A 22,172-nucleotide genomic window follows, 5' to 3' on the forward strand; every position below is an offset into this window, starting at 1 on the left:
GCTTCAGTACTGTTGTACACCACTCCATCCATCTAACAGCAGCTGTCAATAAGAACAAATATTGTCTCGATATGATTATTTTGTTATTCTAAATGATTTTGGAGCCACGGGGAACTGGAGATCAGGGGTGTGTGGAATAACAGGGAGTCAAGGGATCATTGCATGTTATTGTGGGCAAACGTTTCCCCCCAGACCCCTTACGGCAATCCACCTCTCTGACCTTAAAACACAATGTTGTGATTGAATGGTTGTAATTAAAATGTTCTCCTGGTTCCAGCCACACAGCGCCCTCGGCTTCAGAGGAACATAAACACGCTAAATCGTGTTGATAGCCTAACAGAGCTATGTCCAGAGAGTTCTCAAATCTCATTATGAATATAAAACAGATAATGTCAGAAACACATGAAAACACTCGAGTGGCCAATGTAACAATAAACTGCACACATAAGCATCCAGGCAAGCCATTCAGACAACTGAAAACAAACAATAGGCCTCATGCAGTTCTGCATGATCGCCCCTGCTGTGTCAGATAAAAAAAGGTTTTAGTTTATAATCCTGCTGGCTCCTGAGAGACAACTGCGGACTCAAGGACCCGTCCTTGAAGTGCCAGCGCTTCATCCGGCCCATCCTCAGGTCAGGAAACACATTACAGATCCACAAGCTACTACCATAGGAAGGAAGTGGAGCGCGCATGCAACCCGCTCGCTCTCTCACTGAAGTCCATGCCCACGGGCCTGTGCACACCATTGCACTCTGCCAAGCTACTTTGAAGTCGCTGTCACTGATCGAGAGGGTTTTTGTTTTGTTTTGATTGAGGCAGCCAAATTGTCCAATCAGTTTTTGGTCATTGGGTAGGTTCACTGTCGGTCAGGGTTCCTGTATAAGAAGTAGGAGCAGTGCTTGCATGTAAATTATTTACCAACTAATTAGTCCTAGCCAAAGTATTGAGTGGAATGCAGCTGGTCGACATAAATTCCTCTATGATGCTGAACTCGTAGGTGTGTGTGTGTGTGTGTGTGTGTGTGTGTGTGTGTGTGTGTGGGGGGGGGGGGGTCCCTAACATCCATGACTTCCTGCAAGATCCCGTTCATTTAACCCTGTGTTAAAGACCTAAAGCAGTAGACAGTGGTGGGATGTATTTATTCAAGGAGGCTACTTAGGTACAAATTCAAGGTTTACTTGTATTTCAATTCCATGCTACTTTATATTTTTACTCCACTACATCTCAGAGGAGAATGTGGTACTTTCCACTCCATTACATTTGTATGACAGCTTAAGTTTGCGTCTCCCCTCCCTGTCTAGTGAAAACCATGGATCTCCGAATTTGGTGATTTTTAGTGTGAATGTTCTGAGAAACAGTGTGTAATAAGTGTGTATTATGTATTGAATAAAATGTACTTCTCCTAAATCAAATCAATGTTGGCACCTTGAAGGCAGCACAACAACACAACATTGATATATTATCACCTTATAAATATGATAAAGCAAATGTGTTAGCATTAAGTTTACTAATTAGAACATCTAGCAGATGGAACATTTAGCATTCATTTGTTTTTTGTCCACCTTTAGACTGTAAGGCCATTTTTCATTCTCCCTTTAGTTCTGTTTTGGTCTCCATCAACTCCTGATGAAAATATCAGGTTGTTTAGCTGCTGGATACTTAACTATGTTCTCCAGCTAGTCGCTAATTACTGTTTGGGGCTCGGCAGGTAACGCACAATGGGTTTATTAGAGCTTTTTTTTGCTGGAATCCAAGATGATTAGAATCAATGCATTGAAGTTGCAGGACAGAAAGCAAAACAATTACCTAAAAGACGCTAAAGCGGGCTGTAGAGCTGAGAGGAACTGATTGAGTCGGGTGATATAATAATCTTTGGGTTCCCCGTGTGACCCCTTTCACGTTATACGTTGCCATTTATTCCCCTGTTAATATAAACATATTGATAAGAGCAGCTTTTCGTTTTTGATGAACAACAAAGATATTATTATACTTTAACCGATAGATTTCATAAAACTTAACAAACTGGGGTTTGTTTATGAAACAGGAAGACTACCAAGAATGTGTAGCAAAGGGAGTAAACCAGTTGAAGGGCCACAGGGGCCCATTGTTGATCTCATGCTTTCAAAATATGGCTCTGATAATTTAAAACATTTACAAGAATGGTGTGATGAATGTGGTTTCCCGGCAGGAGGGTCGTTAAGTACGGCACAGATACGGAAACTAGGCATATACTATTTTAATTCTGCTATTTTATACTATTTTTAGTGCTACTTCACACTCATTTACATCAACATTGTGATTATTGTACTGTAAATGCTCTGTCTAATTGTTATGTTTTTGCTGTGAAGCACTTTGAGCTGCAATTCTTGTATGAAAGGTGCTATACACATAAAGCTTATTATTATTATTATTATTATTACATATCACTTTTCAACCAAGAGGCACAAATAGCTTTCCAGAGATGAGGTCTCATTAACATGGGGTCTAAAAAGAGCCAACTAAACATCGAGGCTCGAGGCTCTCCTCATAATCTCTTCAGATTGAATGCAAAGTAAAAGCTCTCTTCCATTCAGGAGAGGAGTTGACTTCAATCTGCAGCTGTATGTGTGAGTGACTAGTGTGTTTTTAGTGTGTCGTAAATGCACCCACTCCATGTAGCCGCTGTGCAGGAAGAGCATGGATCCCCCTCAGGTGCACTCATTGTGCCACTTTTCCAATGTGCAGAGGCGGCAGAAGCATCCTGTTTCAGCATGCCCCCCCCCCCCCCCCCCCCCCAAGGCCCGTCCAGCAGCCCAGAGGCATCCCCACTGTCACTGTGTTTGTGTGACCTTTCACCTGGCAGGAGGAAACAGGACGTCAGCGCTCTTGTGTTTGTGAAGATAACCAAGAGCCCACCTATTCTCGCTGTTTCAGTGTCAGAGACGCCTCATGTATTCACAGTCGTGCGTTCTGCTTTGATGATGCTTAATAACATCCTTGATTATTTCAAGTGGGGTCGTGGAAGAGTGCAGTGTCACAGCTGCAGAGGAGAATCAAAGACAAGGTTTATTTAAGAAAGAAAAAGTGATTTAGTTTATTGTTTGCATCGGCAGGTTTTACAGTAATTGTTTAGGTCTTTTTCAGGAAATGATGAAGACATGTAACTGACATGCAATGGCAACAATGTAAATATACTGCTTAGTTAGAGTCATTTCCTTAAGCGATGTAAAATAGAAGAGTGCATAACATCACATGTTCAAATGTAGGCACATATACTGTATACACATGAATGTACAAATGATGACAAATTAACAGCTGCTAGAAGTCATCTAAAGAACTCATAAGGTGCTGTGACGCTACTTCAGGATGTTCAACTTAATCAGAAAACACATCTGTTGTTCAGAATAATGTTCTGTACATAACATCAAGAACCATTTAATCAAAAGTACCATCTCACAGTAAAGTGCACAATACCGTCAAGCTGATTGAACTCAATGGTGATTAAAAAAAGCTTCAACAAGAGAGCCGAAGGACACTCTGACTTGATAATAATTATGTAGAGTATCATTGACAGGTCAGCTGTCTTTATCTATTTAAAAGATTTGGTTGAGCAGTGAAGAACCAGAACGTCCTAAAAATGTAATTGCATCTAAACTTCACTATATTCAACCCAACATAGTTGAATGTCTCTGCCGATTGCTCCTGCAAATCTAATGAGCCTCTTCAGAACGATTACAGCACAATAGAGTTTTGTTATCAAGGAATATGGCGATTTTAACTTCAATGCTTTTAAGGTTCATTTGAGATAGAGAATAGATGCATCTGGCGATGTATGATCATTGCAGCATGGGAAACAAGAGAGCAATCTGAAATATGTGATATAAAACTATAATGTGAACAAAGGCACTGCTGTCTTTTCATAGCTGAGTGATAACAGCCATTGGTCATTAAGTGAATGGACAGCTCTTGCATACTGAAAAGCTTTTATTGATTGCGCCCATGTTAGCCAGACAGAGCGACAGGAGGGTAGTGGAGGAGTTTGATAGGGGGGGGTTTCTGTCTGCCGTCACTTATGCACGGGCTGAAGAAGGGGAAGGCCTTGCCCCTCGGCCCGTTGGTGAATGAGTAGAGCAGACTCATGTCATCGGCGTTGTAGAACGACACCCTCCTCTCCTCGCAGTCTAAGAAAATCCCAAGCCTCTGGAGGGTACAGCGGAGCCGCAGCCTCGTCCAGGGTTGCGTGCCGGCCGAGTACTCGATCCCATTACGCAGCCGCAGCGTCCAGTAGCCGCTTTCGGGGCTCAGCTTGATCCGAGTGTGCCTGTCTACGGCCTCCGAGGCCACGCCCAGATCCCACTTGGTTTTGGACCCCACTTCTACCTCCCAGTAGTGTCGGCCTGACTGGAAGCCCTGGGCAGCCAGAATGTTGACGCACTGGAGGAAACGCTTGTTGTGGTCTGTATGCGGGATCATGACTTCACATTCGACGGCAGCGGTTTTGTCCCTGGAGACGTGAATGCTCGGGTGCGCTGTGTCAACATCAAACGTTAATGGGGAAGGACCTTTGGGGTGAAACAATTAATTAAATGGTAATTTAATTCAGTGCGTGCGTCACATTTTAAATCGAAAATATCAGTGGAGCAATGGTGTCTTACTGTCACTTGAACTTTATATAATAATAGTCATCTTTCTGTAATTACTGAGTATTTTTGTGTCCAATAAAGCACATCGGAGAGAGAATTACCTGGCTTCAAAAACTTGAACATCTTTCTCCATGTGATGTACTGTAATGGGGCCATGTATTTGTTGCTGAAAGCGTTTATATCAAACTCCGGGGCAATATCCATCTGCACACACGGCCTGTTGGAAAACCTGTTGAGGGTTATTTATTCTCAGCACAAATGAAAGCATATGAAAATGTGCAAAAATACCAAAACACTATCAATCGTTCATAAAACTGAAATGGACACTTACCTTATCTGTGGGAGCTGGAGACGAAAAGAAAAAAGAAAATCACATTAACAAGTCAAAATACATACATATTACATTGATGGACATATTCACCGCTACTTTGAGACATACAAATCATTACAGTCAAACTTGCATTCTCATTTAAACTTTTTGTCCTAGCCGAGACCTCACCTCAGTCAGGATGATGTTGTCAGTGTCAGTGCTAGCCTGCTGTAGCACTCTCATATTGTCTTCCAGCTCCCTCACGGCCAGCTCCATGACCTCCAGGTGGCGCTGGACTTTCTCCAGCTCCTCCTCCTGCTCTCTCCTTAACTGCTCCAGTGCGCAGGTCTCCTCGTCGTGCAGGATCTGATGGAGAGCTCCGAATTCCCCTTTGACACGAGTCTGCAGATCTGCTCCTACTCTCTGCAACAGGGAAACAGGTAGAGGACATAATGTAGCATCTTGCTTTCTTTGTAATAACACAGCCGTGTTGTTGCCAAGTAGCTTATTCCATTAAAGCTCTAAATGGCTTCCGCAGAAGTACACATCTCTAGAGAGAGACAAACGAGAGGTAATGAAGCTACACTTGCATCAAGGATCTATGTGTCAAACAAATAAAGACTGTTTAAGCAAGGAAGGATTTCCTGTTCATCATCTCAGCACAGCATGCAAACTAAACTCAAGCTCTTATCTTGCATCTGTCTCATACACATTAGATGTGCGTTTGTTTCTGTCGCCTCTGATTGTGCAGTTTGTCAAAGGGTGTAATGGGTGTATTGTCTAGGCATGAAAAAAACATGGAAACAAAGAGCTGTTGGATAGGTTCTTCTGCTTCAGCTCATTTGACGCCACATTTGTCGCTTACAAAACAACATGGTAACAAAGAGGAATCGATAACGTCTCTCTTGATTCTTAGCGGAGAGTCTCCCCTACTGCTGCAGCAGTGCGTTTGCCAGCTCTGGGGAAAGTTACACTGGAGTTGTCGCTTCCATCAAGCTTTTGTCATGAGATAAATCAGCTAAAGAAAGTCAGAGGCGCGTGCGTCATTTAGGAAATAGCTCCGTGCGTAGTGCGAGCGTCGAGTGCGTGTGATCAAGCTAAAGAAAGAGAGACGGAGAGAGTGGCGGCGGATGCGTGCGTGCCGACAGGTGTTGGCGATTGGAAGGGAGAAGAAGTTTGCAGTAAAGTTGTCATGTGGTTGTAAATGTACAGTGTAGCTTTTAGATAGTCTCTGAATAAATGCTGCAGCTCCTTAAAACCCAAGACAGCTACATTAATGAACTGTCTCGAACCACTTTGTTACATCAGGTCGGCTGACAACAGTTTAAGACCAAGCTATTTAAAATCAGTCTGTGTTGCACAGCGAGAGATGAAACATTGTTTAGCAAAATATTTGAAGATTAATTGAAACTATTTTCCCACCAATCACATATTTTGATGCGAAGCCTTTGAAAGTTAGGTCAAGCTGCAAAGTCAAACACAACAGCACCGCTGTGTGCCATAAAATCCACAGGGAAAGAAATATTGAAATCAGTTATTTGTATGACAATAAATCGTCAACTAAAATTCATGTTTTGCTTGGTTTGACGCGCCGGGTCTTTCTGCTGAAGCAAATCATTTTCATGCGAGAATGAGACAATAAGATAACATAGCAAGGATTTCATATACATAGTTGACACTATAACACACAATTAAGTCAGAGGTCAGAAAGGCATTTATGCACCCAAGCGAAAGACCATTATATTTTGCATATCAAAGTACAAAATGTCACTTAGCACCATCTGCAAACACCACTAAATGCACAGGGACATATTGCAAACAGCCATTAGGGAGTTTCATGTGCATTCTTATCTGTTAAGTGCTGCCACCACTCAAATTCACCAGAGGAGTGTACCTTTATGGTATCCATTTTGTCTTTGTCTCTGCGAATACTGTTGATGAAGTCCTCCTTCCTCAGGCGATGGCTCTCCAAAGTCTCTCTCAGTTGTTTCTGTACAGCAATATCAAATCAAATCATTATGTGGACAGAAACAATAGCACGTAGAGAGACTGAGCAGAGCACCGAGGAACTCAGTCACAACTGTGAACGTGCTGAATACTGAGTGAAGAAATATCTTAACATCACGACACTTTGCTGAAGTCTCCTTTAAGGTCGACAGGCATCCAGCGGAGACTACAGGAAGTGACTGTAGCCAGCCAAGAAATAGTCTGACATGAAAGGGCCTTAAACCTGCTATGTGTTGTTTTCATATGGATAACAAAACAAAACAAGATATAACTTTAATAATTGAGATTTAGGATGTGTTGGCAGGTGGATTTCATTACCTTTGGACAGAGCCAGGCGAGCCTTTTCACCCCGTTTCCAGTGTCAATGCTATATTTATTGGAGTGGTATCTATCTTCTTATTTAACTCCCAGCAAGATAGTGATAATAAATTAACATATTTCCTAAAATCTTGGAAACATTTATTTAGAAACAACCGTAAAGTTGAATTACCAGTATGAAAAACAATCCAATTCAACAGGTCGGATTTATTACAGCAATTTTGTACGGGTGGTTTTATTATTCTGGCGCTGTATATTGTTTCGCCTGCTGTAGTTAAGTCATATATCCTGTCATACACATACTAATAGAAAAGGGAGTGGAGTGAAGTTTGCCCTGAGCTATTCAAGCGAGACGTGTTCAGGGTGGAACTACAGTGAAGAGAAACACAGATGTGGACTGAAACATAGAACACAATTTAATTGAACTTACATAACTCGTAGGTAACAGAACACTCATTTTCAAATCGATCGGTTTACTTTGGAGCATAAAGCTATTTGCATAAGATTTCCAATCACTTAATAACACTTTCCGGATGACCAGAGTTTAAGGCAGTAAATGCTTGGAAGGCAGCCAACAGGATTACAGTTGAACAGGCAGTGGAGGTCTCGACTCACCTCTAGGTTCTTCGTGTAGGTTTCCGAGGTGGTGACCCGAACCTTCTCCACCATGGCTGTCACAAGGTAGTTAGTTTGAAACTGCTTGGAGCTGAACTCCATGCGGCACTGCGGGCAGGTTACAGGCCCCTGAGTTCCTCTCCAGTACCTGGAGATGCAGGGTTTGCAGAAGTGGTGCATACAGGCCAACATGACAGGCTCCCGAAACAGGTCGCAGCATATGGCACATGTCAGGTCCTCTCTCAGGCTGCCTTTGGTGGGTGGAGCAATAGCAGCAGCAGCCATGGTGAAGGGTGCTTTGCTCTCCAAAGTGAGATAAACACTAGCTGTCTGAGGACATTTAAATACATTTTAAAAAGTCCACATTCCACATGATTTCCAAGCATAAACAAGGAAAGAAACAAAATGACCTGACACAAGAATAACATAGAGAAATAACATGAAATAAAAAGTAATAACAACACAACAAAGATGGGCAGGGATTATTTGGGGGATGAAAGGCAACATGACTAAATATGGATCCAGCAGTTGGGTGTACACCTTCCCTCTGAAGTCAAACACTGATAACAAATTAGAGCAAATAACTAGCTCCTTAGACTATGCTAAGCACCTACTTCAAGTGTAAACGACAGCGAGTTCAATTCAGGGTGACCAGAAGTAGAAATCGTGCGCTATATCACGGGTTTCTATGAGCTAGCTTGTGATTTGTATTGTCAGAGCAACGTCAGATGTATTGTTTGGTTTCACACAGCTTGAAGTCTGCTAGCGTTTAGCTGCATGCAGAAACCAGTAAACAGCCTTTTTAAGCAGCACAAAAGAAAACGTAATATTCTGACATAGTGAATATTATAAACGCTTAGTTAACGCTTTCATTAACTTACGTTGTTTGTTGTTCAAAGTCTGCTCTGAGATCCTTGTCTCTGCGGCTGTTGGGAACAAGACGTACACGCGTACTGCGCATGTGCCAGCTACAGACTCACCTTTGATTGGTCCATTAGTTTCACAGCAAACAGCAGGACGTGCATTAATGCAGTCACTTTTTTTTTCCTCCACTCCGTAATTTATTTTCTGTTTCACTTTGCACTGAAAACGTCTGTAAATAAAAGCTGCGTTTCTGCACTTCTGCAAATGTGCATAATCTTATTCCTGTATTGTGCCACAAGCAGGACAGTAGCAAGGAACAAGGAAATGTTGAACTAGTCACCTCAAAAAGTGCATGATATTTTCAATTATTTACTAATTGTATTTGAACCTCTACATGATGCTATAAGTGCTGCAAAGCCTTTTCCAAAATGAGGGGAAAGTTCACTCCACAGTTAAAAATGAATATGTTTCCTCTTACCTGTGGGGCTATTTATCAAGCTAGATTGTTTTGGCTTTCTGAGTGTTGGAGATATTGGCTTTAGAAATGTCTGCCTTCTCTCCAATATAATGGAACTGGACGGCACCCAGTTGGTGGTGCTTAAAGCACCAAAGAAAATACATGTTAGTATTGCACTTTCATGAATTTGGCGGAGTTACAAGAGAGACACATTTCTGAGTGGACAAAATCAAAGCTGCACAGGCTGAGATATCCTGACTTTAGAACTGGATCCTACATTTCCCATAATGCAAATCAAGAGTGTGTGACATCCTTAGGGAACGTGTTTCAAACTTTAGAAAGGTCCCCCAAGAGATGTCATACAACTGTTTACACAGGGCTGAATAATACTCCATGTATAAAATCAGTGAAGTTTGCCTAATATCCACCATCTGCAATTTGTGTATACAGAAAATGTGGAATGCAAAACTCCCTCTTATGTTGTTACAACTTCCATATTCCCCAAAACAACGCAGAGGACATGGTCTAATGGAAGTTTTAATGGGATGCCTAACTTGATTGTCCCTAAAATCCTAGTTTAGATATAAATGGACATGCAACTCGATCAGAGATACAGGAACAGGCCCAGATCAGTTTTGCTTTCCTAGAAACATTGGCCTTGTCTTAGAATAAAAGTACACCAGGAGATATAACTGGAGCATCCCACACAAATGTTTGCCCAAGGAATCCAATATGCAGACTTACACCGATAGTCCAACCTTATAAATCAATATTTTCAATCACTGAAAAACTAAAGGCTGTTATCTGCATTAGACTACATTCTCCACCTCTCAAGGTTTACCTATGGGTTTCACACCAAGAGCAAAATAAAAAAAGAATGAGGCTCGAATAGGATTCTTCAGTCTGTCTGTCCTCCACTCCCACATTCATTCATTCACACAGACTACACACAGACAGACAGGAAGAACAACCCCAGCAGTGTGTGCACTGTGAGTTTGGTAGCTGTGCAACGTGAGGACTCAGTCTCTGATCATGTCATCAGATCAGTGGCGACAGTGTTCTCAGAGGACCTGAACAGACGTGGCGATCATATGGAGAGCAGTGGACCATAAATACAGAATCCCTCCCAGGCCATGTGGAGGGGAGTCCTACAGACTAATTAGGTGCATGTAGATTTATATGAGCATAGAATGAAGCTGCAAAGACCTACAGTAAAACTAGTGGTTTAACTTAAACTGACAAAATACAATATTGTTTTACACAGCCAAATTGTAAAACCTTCTGACCACTTTTCAAAACATGTCAGAGATAAGTAAGTGTGTGGCAAGGACATAAATCCTTTATCAGTCAGGCTGAAGTAACTGTCAACCTTGACTGACGGCTGAATCAGTGCAAATGGAGGCCGAGGGACGACTCTTATAATTGAAAGAATAAATTGAGGTAGCAATGATCTTTCGATGTGGCTAAAAGCTCAATTATTCATGTCTAATTCAAAGTACTTAATTATTATTATTATTATATTGTTGACATTCACTTTACATCTCTGCGCTAAGAATCTACAGGTCTGATAAGATGAACTATTTTCAAACAGAGTCGGAGCTGAAATTACATGTAAATTGTTTTATTTAAATAATGTCTTACTGTTTTGATATTTTTTCAACACTCTGAATCCCATTTATTTCAAGGTAACTGCATAGTGTTGTAGAGTTTTTATTTTTCCATGGAAATGTCCTGTGCTGTGCACAATATCAAAATCAGCCTGAGAAATGTCCTGAAGACTATCTTTTCACTTACCTCTCCAAGCTTTGCTACATTGTATGAGGTATAATGGTTCCAGGCACACAGTCTAACCTGATTCATTCAAACCCCATAGGAATTGAAATCATTCAGTTGAATGACACCCAGAATAGTAAAATATTGATTGAAATTCTCAACCAAACCCTGTTCAAATATATTACAATTTAATAAGCTATTTCAGGATGTCATGGAAGCTCACAGAAATGAGCTTGTGAGAGATTTGTGTCTTCCTGGACAATCAACTGAATCTGCCAGTGGTGTCATGAATGACCTGTTGCAGAACAACACAACACTTCAGTTGTAATGTTGCTTGTGTGATTGCTGAAATTATAGCTGTTGTGACAATGATGTCAAATAAAGCCATATATGAGGATTTGCTTTACAATCCTCAATTGTTCCAAAGTTCATTCAAAGTTAAGATTTGGAATAAGAAGTGAAAAGCCTGCCTGGAAATAAAGTGAATAATAAATGGAGATAAAACTGCAAAGTGCAATAAAACCAGTGACGTATCCGCTTTACAGGACATTCCGTGATATTTAATTACATTGCTTTACTGAGTAATGCAGTGGGAATTAAATAACATACATCACTCACTTAAAAATGTGATATACAAAGCGCAGATCTCCAGTGACAGTGGCACAGATGTGGACGCTCACACTTACTGTGTATCCTGTAGACCTGCTTCAGGAACGCACAATCGAGCCACAAGATGCGCACTAGGAGCTACAGCTTGGGAGGAGCTTCGGGATTTTCCCCCTTGTTTCACGCCACTTTCAAGTGAAGACTCGTTTGCCAAAGAAGATATTGGGGGAATGGTGAGTCTACTAATATGGTTATAGCGCTAATTTAGACTGTAAATGACTGTGTGAATGACAATAATGTAACCCTGAGGAGAAATATTTTCTCTGTTCTTTTGTGCAGCGTAACCTGTAGTTGCTGAAACTGTTATATGTGCGTAATTTGGATAAGAGAAACATTTGAAAAGGAACAATTGTCCAAATGACATACCCCAGGTGATTATTTGGGTTGGAGGCAAACGATTTGCATTTGTCTAGTCGATTGAAAAAGCTTTGAGAGCTCACTTGGTGATATTTGAATGCGCACTATTCAGTAAGTTAAACAAACAGCGACAAGATTACGCACGACGAAGATCAATGCATATTTGATTGGGACTTGTATATCTATATAGAGTACACTAAAAATCCGGTGAAATTGTTTTTGTTCTGCTCCAGCAGGTGTATGGTAACATATTCCTCAAGTCATGGATTACCATCGCTGATCAGAAAGGGTGCTTTGACAAATTACTGATGCTTTGTAAAGTGCACATGTCGCCTGCAGTCTGCCTGATAAATCCTTACTGCGTGCTCCCGTGTGACTGTCTGCGGAGGTACAGGCAGCCGGTGTATGTTTTTTGGTTTAATGGCACTGCAGCACTGTATGTGTCATTACCTATAGATTTAGAGTTATAATGCAAGTCATTTCATTACTCACAATGTATGTATGTATGTGTGTATGTATGTATGTGTGTGCGTGCGTGTGCGTGCGTGTGTTTAGTCCTTACACCTGACATTTTATAATGTGTACTTAAATCTAAAACCCAGAGGCTGTATGAATGTTATTAATTTCTGGGAAATGCACACTAGCTTGGAGACACATCACACAAACTTATTGTCTAGACCTTTTTCAGCTTGAAGTCAACTGCAGAGTGGACAATATGACTCATGCAGCATGCACATAAATATAACAGTAAAGCAACACAACAATGCAGAACAATAACATTTGACAACACATATTTAATTGCAAATGAAAAAGCGAAGATGTCGGTACACTATAGTGTGTCTGATAGTCTGTCAAAAAATAGGCGACAGGATCCCCAGAGCAAACAAAGAGTGTCTGTCACCAAAGAGATGACCTCTCACTAAATGGTGTCCTGTTTGTCTCAGTGTTTCCATTCAGAAAACTTGAAAATTGAGCGTTTGCTTCCAAATGTGTTGAATCAGGCCTGTAAGCACTCAAAAACTGAAACAGTGTCGAGTTTTTAACACTTATAAATGAATATTGTAGATGTGTTGGACGCATTTGGTCGAGTCTAATGTCACTTAATGTAATAAGCATTCATCTGCTTAATGAGGAGGCAGAGATTTAGCAGTTACTTAAGAGCAGAACATTGAGAGTAGCTTTTACACGTGCCGTGACAAAATGTTTCCTCTGTATTCAGCAGGAGCTCTCAGCCTCTCACAGGTAAATTGACAGAAATTACAAGATAACCAACTATAGAAAGTGCTGAAAAGGGAGAATGTTTTCTTGCTAAAATAGGGGTGTGTTACATGGGCCAGCACTGCTCTCTCTGTAAGAAACTAGGCATACCACACAATATTCCCTTTATGAGATGCAGACAGTGTATGAGAGCAGTCGGCACCTCTAATGATGTAGCTTTGAACCGCCCGACTCCTCCTGATCACATTACTTCATCTCACAGTTTCCTTTAGCCTTTAGGATGGCACAGGTGTTTGTGTCCTTTGGAAAAGAAGCATGCTGTAACCAAACAAATACTTGTACCCAGGCTATGGGGGGAAACTTTTTAAATATAAGTAGCTCTAGGTAGCAATATGGTCTGTTTTTTGGGTGAAGAAGTGTGTACAAAGAGAGCTGATTTCCTTTCTTCCTGCGGTTTTCAGAACATCCATTTCCTCGATGCAATGTTGGGTAATTGTACTAATAATTAGGCTGCATGCATTAGACAATGTTCTTATATTCTTAATTGCACTATTTCATTACTCTTGAGTTAAATACGAAAGGGTTTTAATAATAGTATGACATTTACAATGCAAAGTAGGTGATATGAAGAGAATAATGAAACAGTTGGGAATCAGTTCTGTTTACTCAGATCGCATTAGAGGTTGGATTTTGTCAAAGCGCTTGCATGGAGACCTTGAGAATTAATGTTCTTTGACTGACAGAAGTTATCGTATAGCATAAAGAGAAGGACCGAATAGGCCAGGAGTTATTCAGGAGGTAAAAAAGAGACCTGGGGTGAAATTCACAGCAGGGGTACATCTGGCTTAGTCGGGCATTCAAGTGAAAAGAAGTCTTTGGTGATGGGAAGCTGGAGAAAGTCATACTGGTTGTTGCTTGGCACACATACACAGAGGGAGATACATAAGGAGATACACCTTCCTGGTGAAGACAAGTGACTGCTGAAGTCATGTGTATCACAGCAGTGTCTGGAATTTTAAATTGAAGAAAAAACCTCAAGCTCAAGCATTTTTCACAATAATTATTTTCCTGGGAATACTATTCGACCAAGCTTGTGTCAGAAAATGATTTCATTTTATGTGTTTTCTTTCCTCAGGTGTTGGCACAGCCTCAATCTCTACCAATAAAAATGAGCCCATCAGACACATCCAACACCACAAGCGAAGGGGAGGCTGGAGAAACTGACCCCTGGTTTCTACTCAACAACAGCATGGGTTTCCACCCACCTGGTTTCCACACTGATGTCACCAAACACCTTGGAGTCCAGATCACTCTGATCACAGCGTATTCCCTCATCATTCTGCTGGGGTTGCTGGGTAACGCTCTTGTCATCTACATGATCATTCGCTACAGAAACATGCGAACAGTGACCAACTTCTTCATAGCTAACCTGGCCCTGGCAGACCTCCTGGTGGACACTCTATGTTTGCCCTTCACTCTGGTTTACACTTTGCTAGATGAGTGGAAGTTTGGGGCTGTGTTGTGCCACATGGTGCCGTTTGCCCAGGCCCTGAGTGTGCATGTATCCATCCTGACCTTGACTGTCATCGCTCTGGAGCGTTACCGGTGCATCGTCTTCCACCTTGGCCGGCGCCTCACGTGGCACTCCAGCTTCCTCATCATGGCATTCACCTGGACTATGTCTGCTGTTCTGGCAGCTCCCCTGGCCATCTTCAGAGAGTACCGCCATGAAGAGATCCCTTCCATTAACCTGCGTATCGCTGTCTGCTCTGAGAAGTGGCCCCACGGGACCAGCAGGGACGGAGTCATCTACAGCCTCTCAATGCTGCTCCTACAGTACATTCTTCCTTTAGCCATCATCAGTTACGCTTACATCTGCATCTGGGTCAAACTGAAGAACCATATCAGCCCTTCCAGTCGTAGCGACAGCATCAACCGCCGCAAAAAGACCACAAAGATGTTGGCGCTGGTGGTGGTGGTGTTTGCTATCTGCTGGCTGCCGTTCCATATTTTTCAGCTGGCCAGTGATCTGGACTTGGTGCTCAGGTTTAAGGAGTACAAACTGATATACACTGTGTTCCATATCATAGCTATGGGTTCAACTTTTGCCAACCCTGTCCTGTATGGGTGGATGAATAAAAACTACAGGAATGGCTTCCTCATGGTCTTCCGTTGTGAGGATAAGCCAAATGCCTTCCACCCCGAAGGTTCGTTTAGGACACGCTCCACAAGAAGGCTGACTATGAATGGGCGTAATGGTGGACACCCTCCTACTGCTGTATAACCCAATTTGAAAAAGCAAGTAAGACGTCACTGAACACATTGAACGCACCTCAAGTTTGTGGTGCTTTTGGTTAAAAATGGCCTGATCTTGAGTATCTCTATGACTGGAGAAGGCTCAAAGCTTTGCATGCAAATTGCTTTATGTAAGGCTCTTCTTTCCTTCGTGAATGGTACTCGTGAAAATACATCTGTCGAGCTTATTCAAATATGTGTTTAAGATGTTTATTCGGCTGTTAATGAACTCTGTACAATGTAAAATGTGTTTCCTGTAAATGCAGAACTCTTGTTGGTAAGTAATTATTTATACAGTCCATTGCATTAATCGCCTGAGACTATTAATGTGTTCATACTTGCTGAAGGGAAGAAGGTGATTATTGTGAGGGAAGAAATGAACAAGTTACATTTTTCTCACTTGTTCTTCTATTTGTTGGCTGTTTGTAACATTTGGATGAGTTTCACTTAATTCATCCAAATGCTGCGTTTTTAGATTAATTCAAAGGTTCTTGAAGAGTAATATTTAGTCCTCCTCAAGGAATCCGGAGGAGGTGTTCATCTGTCCAACCAGGAAGGGAATTGTGTTCACCTGGCAACCAGCTGTTCTCGATTAGATGTGCCAGCTGTGTCCAAAGGGATGGAATCGAAAACCACTGAACTGTGTGGAGTGAGACTTTTTGACATGTTTATCATTTAATGTGAGCAACTGCTTTGAGGAAGTGAAAAAAATGGATTTGAAGGAAGACACAATGTATAATTCTACACTCAGCTGCAGAAGTGACCTTTATGGTGGTCTTTTAACAATGAACACAGGAACAGTAATCAACCACACAGCCTCTGGGCATTCATACTGAGCACCCGCTGCACATATAACTCCCAGACTATATTTGAACATCAGGAGAAGTTATGTTTTGTGTGTCTAATAGTCAGACCCTGGCTTGGATAAATCTTGGATGAGTGGTAAGTCAGTCAGTCTGTCAGATCTGGTCTGGGTGCATATAAAACTCAAAATAGTGGCATATTACAAAATGTATTCAACACTGACACCACTCAACACTTTTGGGGGGGAGTAGTCTGTGCCGTGGAGCATGTGCCCTCCATACTTAATACAATAATATAGGAAAGATAAACTTACCCTGAACCTGACAGCTGGAAAATCCATCTATAGATGGGACAACAGTCTAGTCATAGAGGGAAAATATAAGTATTTTTGAGAAAAGAATTTAGATTAATTAAAGTCCTCCATATATCGTTCGGACTTCATTTTGAACAACGCGGAAAAAGAACCATTGGGTCAGAATAACACCAAATAAAGCATTTAATGAACAACCATATGCAGTGTGATTCATTTTACAGCAAACAAAATATGTATTGATTTTGTACTGCTGGTTCTTGACACCCACATTCCTGATGTCCTAGTTTAGTCTATATTCCTTTATGTGCTGTAGATTATTATAGAAACTCTAAGCCTTTATCAGAACTACCAGCAGACAAACATTGAGCTTACACCCTTGGCATCAAACCCTTTGGGCATTAGAGCTAATATGTGAACAATTTTGCTGCAGTCTGGAGATGTTTTCAGGGATGGTTTTAATATGCGTAAGAGATTATCCATCTGTCCCAAAGTATGGCATGCTGAAGGGCATATCTCCATAAATAGCAAGACACAGTAAGATTAAAGAGAGAGTTCACCCCAAAATCAAAAAACATGTTTTTCCTCTTACCTGTAGTGCTATTTTTCATTTTAGACATATGTATTTTTCCTTTTGAGGTGAAGTGTCCCTTTTACTTACACAGTTTTGTTTGTGTACCTTTTAGTTGAACACAGACTGCAGAATCCCTACAGACGCCACTTCCAGTCGTCTTGATAACATTACTTGACATACGACGCAACATTTCTGAACAAAATACACTTTTCAGATACCAAATACTCTTAAACGTTGTGTTGCATTTTGCAAAGTCACCTGCTGCCCTCTAGTGTTCAAAGTGGACATCGCATTTGCACCACCTACCGGATGTTTCGTCGATGTTTGACCTTCTCTCGAGTCACGTTAGAGATGATTTGTCGGTGGTTGCACGGTGATTTTCCTCCCGACAGGAGTAATACATGAAAATACTTATCTTTTGAATGTTGTCGCCTTACAGGTAACCGCCTTTATCTAGTGAAATGGACGTATCAATTTGAATGTCGGTGAAATAAATGTTTGGGCCATTCATACTGTGCCAGGTGTGCTAGGCTAGCTCGTGCTAACGAGGAAGCTCAGCAGTGCGGACGTGACAAATGTGACAGAAACCTTTTCGGATGGTAGCCACTCGCTGTTATAATATTCATTAGTGTGTGCTCCTAATGTTAGCCACATTTCCTAGTTGTAGTCATACAAGGAGCCTCAGCTTGGTATTAGTGGGTAAAATACTTTTTTATCTGAATGACAGCAGTCATTCAGACTTTAGCTAGAAAGTTCGGGAAAATGTGTGTCTTTGTTCACGGTTTAAGATTTATTTGTAGATTTATAGCATACTTAAAACAGACCTATAACATAATTATTAGATTTGGTTTTTTTGTAAATAACGTGTCTTACCTGTTGACACAAAAACATGACCTTCCTCATTCGTCGAAACTCGCAGCTCATTCTGGACCCGCCGTGTCCTGAGTCTGACCTGTTGTTACAAAGCTTGTTACATAAACGTAGCAAACTCACACGTTTTGTTCTGTATCTCCACAGTATTGCAGGAGTAAACGCAGGGAACCATGGTGAAGTATTTCTCCTGCGCCGGTTTGCTCAAAAGCAGCTGGGACCAAGTCTGTGTTGCTTTCTGGCAACGATATCCCAACCCTTACAGGTGAGGGCGAGGAGTGAAGTCTGGATACACTTTGACATTTTATTCGTCTTTGTCCAAATTGCATTGCATATTTAATTGGGATCACGTCTCAACATCTGTATACTCAAAGTTTAAAAGTAACTAAATGTGTATACTTAAGCAGTACATAGGTATAGTTTTGAGTTACCTGACTTTTTTTATTTTATGGTAGGCCTACTTAATATTTTAACTCCACTAAATAGTAGTAATGTGACATCATTCTGTCACCTGATGACTACATTTACGTACATAAATAGTTACGTACATACAAGTTAAGTCCATTTAATGCTAATACTTTTGTACTTCTACTGAAGTAAAATGATGTATTCAGGACTACAGGTAGTGAAGCACTTCTATAGTATGATGTTGCTAATTTTCCTCAAGTAAAAGATCTCAATACGTCTTCCATCACTGAGGTTGAGTCGACTGTTTCCCCCGACAGCAGTGATGTGGTACACGTCATATCTGAAACGATTAGATGATAAACTATTAATGCAGAAAATACACTCGCCCCAGCTTCACAGCTGTAAATATTTGCATATTTCTTTCAGTGATATGAGTGATTGATGCTAAATTGCATATCTTTAGGTTTTGGACTGTTGGTCAGACAAAACAAGCAACTTTAATAACCCAACCAGGGCTTTGGGGAATTGTGATAGAAATTTATTTTACAATTTTTTACATTTTGTAAATGATTTAATTTATTAATCAAGAAAATAATCGTCTGATTAATCGATTGGGGAAAATAATTATTAGTTGCAACTCAATGATCAGATTAATCGATCAACAGAAAGTAAATCTCCAAACATTTAGATAATCAATTAGTTGTTTTGAAGTCTGTTATCTGGCCTGACTGTAGCTTGTTAAGTTTCTCATGTGTGAGTATTTGTTACTTTTTCACGTCATTGTAAATTTGAAGATGTCCTTATGAGCTCTGGGAGTATGTAATCTGAATTTCTTTCCGTTTTCTGAGGTTGTATAGAATAAACAATATTATTTAATTGAAGATAATAATGAACAGAAGTATTTATAAGCCCTACACAGAGGTATTTTATCGTCTCGATCCATAGCTTCTCCTTCCCTCCCACAGCAACCATGTTCTGACTGAGGACATCATTTTCCGAGAAGTTACTCCAACAAACTGCCTAATTTCCAGACGTCTCTTGACCAAAACGAGCCGATCGCCTCGCTGGATGGAGCGGTACCTTCCAAAGCACATGGCCAGCTCGGCATACATCATCGAGGACTCTATTGTGGACCCTCAGAAAAGGACCATGACCACCCTCACATGGAACATCAGCCACGCTCGTCTCATGGTACCACAATGTTCGCTTCCATAGTCACTCATTGCACAAAGTACTAACAGCCTCATGTTGATTTTGTTTGTCTATATCTCTCTGTCGCAGTCCGTGGAAGAGCGATGCGAGTACCATATTAACCCTGACAATGGCAGCTGGACAGAGATAAAGAGGGAAGCTTGGATCTCCACCAATATCTATGGGCTCTCTAGAGCTATTCAGGTCAGTAGAGTAAAGTTGAGTGCTGCTCTACGTAACAGCTCAGGGAAAGTGGTGTGGGGCGTCTGAAAGGGCCACTCACCCATTTCATTCTGTAATGGGTAACATAATACACTGCGTTTAAGATGCAGCAGCTGAGCAGTTAAAGCTGTCTGCCTAGACCTAGGTTGCTGAATGATTTATTACAGAGTGGTCTTTTGTTGTTCTCGCACTCTGATAATGTATGTTAGTACATATGTGACGATATGAGTTACAGGTCACCGACACATCATTCTCTGTCCAAGTGTTTTTCTCTTTGTCTTGGTTGACTTTGTGTCTTCTCTTTCCAGGAATTTGGTCTTGCAAGGTTCAAGGCGAGTGTTACAAAGACCATGAAAGGCTTTGAATATGTGCTGGCAAAAATGCAAGGTAAATTGTCAATAATAATAATAATAACATCAATTATAACTAGTGCATTGCATTACCTGCTGGAATGAAGGCATCGCTAATTCGATTAGCAACACCTGTTTTTCCTGCCAAGACGAGTCAAAATATCAGCAATGAAAAAAGAACGATTAAGAAGCTCAAGTGCTCCGATGCTAGTTAGGCTGTTAAGACTCCGGTTAGCAGATGTAAAGTACAATCAGTCCAATCCAAATGAACAGAGTTGGGAACCTTAACCTTTTAGAAACCTCTAAAGTTACAATGCAAGATTACTTTTTTGTAAATGACGTGGCATTTCAGTTATATGTTTACTTTGCCTTATAAGGTTGCAAGTCCAAATCAATGCAACCTCTTATTAGAAAGTTAAAGTATTTATTTTGGCTGTAATGAGGCCATACCGGCTATTCATGTAAAACTATTCATTTATTGGATTAACTGTCCCTATTATGACAGTTGTGTCCAACCAAAGTAGAGGTATTGAATACATGTATATTTAAATGTGTCGACCTCCCCCTGTTTCCTGTCGAAGCTCTGATTATGTGTTGTTGGTAAAATCCCGGCCACTGACACGCACAGTGAAGCTGAAAGTCTCTGAAATGTTATGCATGTCATTTAATACACAATCCAGAACTATGAAGTGATAGCACAGGTTTTCTAGAACTACACAAACATACACATATTTCTGCTGATCTTATAACCAATATCTTCTTTTTTTTTTTAGGTGAAACTCCGTCCAGAACCTTAAAAGAAACGGCTACAGAGCGAGCGAGAGAGACGGCACTGGCAGCTAAGGAGAAAGCCAAAGATCTCGCCTCACAGGCTCAGAAGAAACAATATGTGTGATGAGTAGATCATCGGTTCTTTTGCCACGGATACCGGGACAGATTTATCTTTACCCCTCCTCGTGGTTCAGTTGAGCATTGGAGTAAGACAAACTGATCCCTGTCATGGGTAGACACCTGACCTCTATGAGGAAGCATCTAACTGAAATGGTAGGTGGACCATAAAAGGGCCTGAGCTGGGTTCAAGAGCCTGTTCCAGCCTCCTGGAATATATTTTACCTTTGATACCAAATCATCTCAGTATTTACTATAGCGATCTTAGAGGAATGGCTGAATATGGCTCTGGGTGCCATAAAAATAATATTAGTACTTTGCCAACCTTGTTATTGTTCCTCAGAGCTTTGCTTTTAACCTCTGTGCCCATCATCAACGTTTACCTTTTTAATCTGTTCCTTTCAGTATGTTATGTTATTTTGTAATCACTTTGTGTTATTAACATCTTTTTGTTCAGATGCTAAGATTAGCATACCACGAATAATCAGATTTTAATGCAAATTCATGTGTATGATTTACTGCTATTGTATGTTTTGCTGCAATCGTGTTATCTTTTAGTTTAGTTCGGTTCACACGCACCTTAATCATCCTACCAAGACTGATTGCTTCAAGTTGAAGTGCATTAACTGAAGAAGGGTCCTTATTGTCATAGCTTGATAAGAAATGCTCACTTAGCACTAAATAAAAAATGTGTGTACAAAGGCAAACATGTTACCTTGTATAGTACATTCATCTGAAGTGTGATGATACAACCCATGCAACAATGTGCTCTTAATGTGTTGATAAAATATCAGCTAGTCAATAAATGGACATTTCCTTTGTAACTATCTCGCTGTGATGTGTTTGAAGTGGTGCCTCAATATAGTTACATTCCCAAACTGGGGGACCGGACCCCCAGAAGGGGCTGTAGGACCGAGAGGTTTTTACTTGTCACATTACCTCCTAAAGAATATTTAAATAAAAAAAGGAACTTAGGTTGTACTAGTCATAACGCTTAAAGAATGCAGGAGGGGGTCACTAACAGGCATTACTATGTTTCACGGCGTCCAGCT

The 22,172-nt window shown here is 40.9% G+C and overlaps 3 protein-coding genes across 10 annotated transcripts; 2 read left to right on the forward strand and 1 right to left on the reverse strand.

Moving 5' to 3' along the window:
* Nucleotides 1–3,045: 3,045 nt before the first annotated feature.
* Nucleotides 3,046–18,130, reverse strand: trim105 (tripartite motif containing 105). Of its 6 annotated transcripts, none has more exons than XM_029441385.1 (7): nt 18,065–18,130; nt 7,874–8,203; nt 6,828–6,923; nt 5,123–5,356; nt 4,955–4,968; nt 4,725–4,840; nt 3,046–4,542 (listed from the first exon to the last, which is right to left on the reverse strand). In XM_029441385.1, the coding sequence occupies exons 1-7, from the start codon at nt 18,113–18,115 to the stop codon at nt 3,983–3,985; spliced, it is 1,401 nt and encodes a 466-aa protein (XP_029297245.1). In that variant the 5' UTR covers nt 18,116–18,130; the 3' UTR covers nt 3,046–3,982. The 6 variants fall into 6 exon arrangements, with proteins under 6 accessions (XP_029297245.1, XP_029297244.1, XP_029297249.1 ...); XM_029441384.1 differs by having other exon boundaries at nt 4,725–4,852; XM_029441389.1 differs by lacking the exon at nt 18,065–18,130 and adding an exon at nt 9,216–9,391 and having other exon boundaries at nt 4,725–4,852.
* npy7r (neuropeptide Y receptor Y7) lies at nt 11,723–16,806 on the forward strand. Of its 2 annotated transcripts, none has more exons than XM_029441391.1 (2): nt 11,723–11,806; nt 14,344–16,806. In XM_029441391.1, exons 1-2 carry the CDS (start codon nt 11,804–11,806, stop codon nt 15,490–15,492), a joined length of 1,152 nt encoding a protein of 383 aa, XP_029297251.1. In that variant the 5' UTR covers nt 11,723–11,803; the 3' UTR covers nt 15,493–16,806. The 2 variants fall into 2 exon arrangements, with proteins under 2 accessions (XP_029297251.1, XP_029297252.1); XM_029441392.1 differs by lacking the exon at nt 11,723–11,806 and adding an exon at nt 11,968–12,004.
* On the forward strand, nt 17,474–21,948 carry prelid1a (PRELI domain containing 1a). Of its 2 annotated transcripts, none has more exons than XM_029441393.1 (6): nt 17,474–17,630; nt 18,209–18,326; nt 19,435–19,660; nt 19,751–19,864; nt 20,191–20,269; nt 21,006–21,948. In XM_029441393.1, exons 2-6 carry the CDS (start codon nt 18,235–18,237, stop codon nt 21,125–21,127), a joined length of 633 nt encoding a protein of 210 aa, XP_029297253.1. In that variant the 5' UTR covers nt 17,474–17,630; nt 18,209–18,234; the 3' UTR covers nt 21,128–21,948. The 2 variants fall into 2 exon arrangements, with proteins under 2 accessions (XP_029297253.1, XP_029297254.1); XM_029441394.1 differs by lacking the exon at nt 17,474–17,630 and adding an exon at nt 17,705–17,790.
* Nucleotides 21,949–22,172: the final 224 nt, after the last annotated feature.

This window comes from Cottoperca gobio, chromosome 10 (assembly GCF_900634415.1).
Source record: "Cottoperca gobio chromosome 10, fCotGob3.1, whole genome shotgun sequence".
Classification (NCBI taxonomy): Eukaryota; Metazoa; Chordata; class Actinopteri; order Perciformes; family Bovichtidae; genus Cottoperca; species Cottoperca gobio.